The sequence below is a fragment of the Montipora foliosa genome, chromosome 2 (genome assembly GCF_036669935.1).
Source record: "Montipora foliosa isolate CH-2021 chromosome 2, ASM3666993v2, whole genome shotgun sequence".
Taxonomy (NCBI): domain Eukaryota; kingdom Metazoa; phylum Cnidaria; class Anthozoa; order Scleractinia; family Acroporidae; genus Montipora; species Montipora foliosa.
Genome location: NC_090870.1, coordinates 45,587,814 through 45,592,660, shown reverse-complemented (window position 1 = coordinate 45,592,660; position 4,847 = coordinate 45,587,814). Strand labels below are relative to the sequence as shown.

Genomic DNA, 4,847 nt, shown 5'->3' with positions numbered 1-4,847 from the left:
AATCATGAAAGAAAGTCTGAGAAAGTCCCCAGTATGTTTGAGTTTTGTTATGTATAAATCTGGTTTTTGGATTGGTTATTGTGCCGCCAAAACGGTAATCAATATTGCAGGAACATTTTGTAAACCTTTTACGGATAATTCACTCGTTGGTTCAAGTTTTTACACTACTAGGTCGCGTATTTAGTTCATGTATGTTTTGTCACTAGATTGTTATCTCAGACTCAGAACAAGGAGTTCAAAAACACGTCTCTAAGAACAAGGAGCTCAGACTAAAGACGTCGAAAGTGTAGCACGTACAACTGGGATTTGTATGTCAGAACCTTTCTGTGAATAAACAACCTTTGGATGCAACTCCTTACGTAATGTGCGTAGGGCCAGTCACACCATAATACTCTTTGTTTTCCCCCCAAAAGTTTGCATAAGCGTTGTTTCCAGTTTCTCTTCGGACTAACAACGGTCTTAAGAGAAAATAAAAACAACGCTTATGCAAACTTTTAGAGGGCAAACAAAGAGTATTATGGTATTTTTTGAAAGTGGCCTATTGCCAAGCCACCGCCAATGGTATGTCGCCAGTACCTAGTAATACAAAGTTTGTTCTCCAAGGAAACAAAAAGGTGACTGAATCAAGGCCTCGAACTAGCAATCCTGACCTACCCTTTCCACTACACATCACTCCCTAATAGTTTATTAAGACCCTTAAGAGGTGTGATCTTGATATAGTACCAAATTCTCATAACTACCCAACAAAGAAATCCATGGTACTAGTTAGGAGAATGAACGTTTCGATCGTGGGAAAGAAAGGGTTAAGCCCTGCCAGAGCGGTGCTACTGTAGAGAGACGCTGTCATTATTTTGTTACTTTCTCAATGGTTTCTATTTCTTTTTTATTTACGAAATCCACAAACAAACAAAATTGATATTGATTACCTATTGCAATATACTAATCCTTAGTACAATACTATGGTTCTCCCATACAATAATGCATGACTATACCCACGCATATCCCATAGAGCTGCCTGTGCACTACCGTGCCCTTCCCCTCAGAAAAAAAAAACGGGGAAGGGGAGGGGATGGGGCGGCTTTACACAGCCTACATATAGCCTGCGAGAAGTCTCACTTGTTTAGGGCATCAAACGAGTACTTTGGCGGCGGAGAACAGTGGAGCTCCGCTGCCAAGTTTCTCACTCGATGCCACAAACAAGCGACTGCTCGCAGGCTATACCCCATATGCATCCCACAACACCAACAAAACACTTAAAACAAGGTTTACAGCTAACCCATTTATTGCTGTCCAAATGATCTATTTCGACAACTACAGAAGACGTTTGTACAGAACAAAAAGCAAGCTATCTAACAAACATGGCAAAAAGCCACTTTCAAAAATACCATAATACTCTTTGTTTGCCCTCCGAATTTTGCATAGGCATTGTTTCCAGTTTCTCTTGGGAGAATGGTCGCAAGAGTGAAAAAAAAAAATGCAATATTTTGAAGGATAAACAAAGAGTTTTATGGTTTGAAAGTGGCCTATTGTATTATTGGACAGGAATTCTTTATTTGCTAGTTAATTAAATCTTCACATTGAGAGAATTCTATGAAATTCATAAAGCCTAGGCTGAACACTCTTATTGTGCCTCATGTTTCATAGAAGGTCATAAATATTTTTTTTCATATTGGTATTTCTCAAAAAGACAACAAGAAACTATTTGTTATTATTTCTTATGCGTCATTGGATCCCGATGAGGGACTAAATTCGAAAGAACAATTGAATGAGGTGGATTGTGAATTGAATTGACAAATATATAGGGTTCTTTTAACATACAAATATAGAGTTTTCTGATAAAATATCCAAGTTGATGCTATTCACGTGTGAATATCTATAATACCTCTTACAAACTGAGGTCGAAGACCGCACTGTAAGATACGCTTCTCCAGTTTACAGTTGTTGCGAACTGAAAACACAAGGAGCCGTAACTTACTGTATCGTCTGAGAAGACGGCATTGGTATGATAAATTTTATTTAGCGGACGATAATGTAGAATACGACAGGCTGAACTGGTCGATCATCATTGCGCGCGCAATACTTGAAAGATAAAATAAATATGTATATATACTGTGTAAATCCAAGGAGCCCTGAATATAAAAACGTGATCAATTTGCAGTGTGCTTGAATGGGACGATCGAGTTTTCTTAAACGAGAGTTTTTATCAAACAAAGGCTTCATCTGATTATTGCAAATATTCTAATTTCGTATTGGTACCAAGAGAACGCACTAGGCCTTGCTCTTATCCTTTATGTTTATGTTATCCAGTGGATTAACAACAAATGAATAAGCATAAGTCAAAACAATTAAAGCAAGATGACTATATGGACTTGCTCATTATGGTCTTTATTTAAACGATAGCTAAAATTGTTCGTTGATTTTCTTGTACAGACTGAGGCTTAATTTTCAAGATGAATAAGTACGGCGAACTCGCTTTACCCTTCTCCTGTCGCTTACGGCGTCTCCTCCGCCCGGCTCACTGCTGTGGCACACGTTTCCAACATACGTCACGTCTACGTATTTGCCTCGCTCCTTCTGGATAACAAATCGCACTTTGACGTTGCATTCTGGGCGCTTGCATTCTGCCCCTCCTCTGAAAAACACCGCTGAATGCATTTTGCGGGAATTCTCTGATCTCACGTGATTGTTTTTGAAGCGCAAACTGCACCATGGGTTGCTTTCCTTCACTTTGCTAAGGAAGATTCGGGTCCAGTCACCACTTAGCAACCGGCCACCGCTTGGGAAAGTGTTGATCGGAATTCTCTCCCATTCCTCTTTGGACAGCTTGAATCTTGCTGTGGTACCATCGATGTTCATTCGAAAGTATTTTTCTTGTCTTTCGTCTCCATCATCGTCAGATGAATCCGAATCAACCTGATAGCCCTGCAAAATACACGAAATAGAGCATCAAGTTACATTTATTTCAACTGCCAATATCCCCACCAACTAAGTTTCTTAAGGCTACGTTTACACGGGTCCGGACAAATTTTGGCACGGACGAATTTTGAACATGGACCGCCTGTTTACACGGAACAGTGCAAATGCTGTTACAGATCGCAATGGTCTTTACATAGATCCGTGCACATTTTGAGACCAGTCGCGGCATTTGAATGGCTTTTGTTAACTCTTTGCTGTGATTGGTTAAGCTAATGCTTTTAGCCAATCACGTTGTAGCTAGGTGAAGTACGCGGCAAATCAAACATGGCGGCAGACAAAACCCATATGTGGACAGATAAAATAAATTGGTTGTTGCATATAGTTTTAGACTACTAAGTCGGAAAAGCAGGCGAAGGAGTTGACTGGGAAACAGTGAGGAGCAAGTACGAAGATATAACTAAAACGGTTTTGGAAAAGTACCCTGATAACGACAAGAACAAATTCCCCGGAGGCGGCAGGAAGCTTCATCAAAAACAGAATCCGAAACAAACTAAAAAGTATCATGCTTTTGGTTTTTGTCAAATTTGATTTTAAACAGAGGGAAATTGCGAGCTTGAAACATTTTTGCTTAGCCCTATGACCCATTGGGGGCAATAAGGACTAATATATAACCAAAAAACACAAGTAGATTCCATACCTTAACCACTCTAACCGTGCAAAACTTTGCACGGTTCGGTTGTTTTCACGAGTCCGTACCAATGGTGTGCCGGTCAAAAAGTTGACCTGCTTTTTTCAGGTCCCAAACTTGTACACTTAGCCGTTCAAAAATTCGTCCAGTTCCACCGGTCCCGTGTGAACGCAAGGTGAAACCTTGCAAGTTTTTGTCCGTGCACAAATTTGTCCGGATCCGTGTAAACGGGGTCTAAGTTTACGGCAATATTCGACATTTTAGGTTATATAGTCAAGGAATGTTGTTTGCGTGCGGGAGTTCGTGGGTTCACCTCCGACCGGACAGTGAAAAAGTTCATAGTTGAAGAGATTTATCTCTACAAAGAGCCGGGCACAGCAACACTCAAACTGATGCGTAGTGTTGTTATATTTGAGGTTACGGGCACTTTAACCCTTCCAACGCCAAAAATGCAAATTGACACTTATTTACTCTAACGCCAGACGATTTTACTCGTCCACGGGGAAGCCCTCGGCAGTGGAAGGGTTAAGAAGAATATTGACAAATGGCCGAGTTACTAAATTACCTTATTATTAGTCCTTATTGCCCCCAATGGGGCAATAATCGAGAACAACAGTAGGGAAAAGAGAAAGCATTTTCAAGGACTTACCGAAGTTGTGGATACATTTCTTCCAATTTGCGAATGAAGTTGATAAGGTGCATTCACCTGAATTAGGAAGGAATATAATGAGTATAAGCATAAGCAGGATAAAGTCCTATTAAACTGGTATTGATAACAACAGTAATTTTGAGCATTTTTTCTCATTTCAACAACAACAACAGCAACAAATAAATAGAGATACATGAAATAAGTAATAGAATTTAAGAAAGGTACAATGCCCCCTAGAAAATAACTAAGAAGCTAATCTGAATAAATAATGTTATGTATAAAGGAAAAAGTCGATTCAGGGAGGCACAGATAGAAAGATAAAAGACAGGTAAACACAAAGAGAACAACAACGCAAAAAAAGTAAAAACGATGTCCCTTCAAATGTAATGGAGTAAAGAGGAAGTATAAATAAAATAATTAATATGTCATAATGAGAGACTTTTTTTAGGGAACACTTAAATTTGTAAAAGCGAAAATTTTTTTAATAAATCCTCGATATTATTCCAAAGAACAGCCCCCTTAAAACGAATGTTCAACTTCCCATAATTAGTCCTGGCAGAAGGAATACAAAAAACTGATTTAGAAGCCAGTCTA

At 39.2% G+C, this 4,847-nt stretch overlaps 1 protein-coding gene across 1 annotated transcript in view; it reads right to left on the bottom strand.

The window, feature by feature from the left end:
* Positions 1-1,264: 1,264 nt before the first annotated feature.
* LOC137993276 (uncharacterized) overlaps positions 1,265-4,847 on the bottom strand; it is a 14,413-nt gene continuing 10,830 nt past the window's right edge. The window contains exons 3-4 of the mRNA XM_068839018.1: positions 4,254-4,310; positions 1,265-2,922 (exon numbers count right to left, since the gene is read on the bottom strand). Coding sequence (XP_068695119.1) covers positions 2,446-2,922; positions 4,254-4,310 — 534 coding nt within the window. The 3' untranslated portion in view covers positions 1,265-2,445. The remainder of the gene's footprint in view (positions 2,923-4,253; positions 4,311-4,847) is intronic.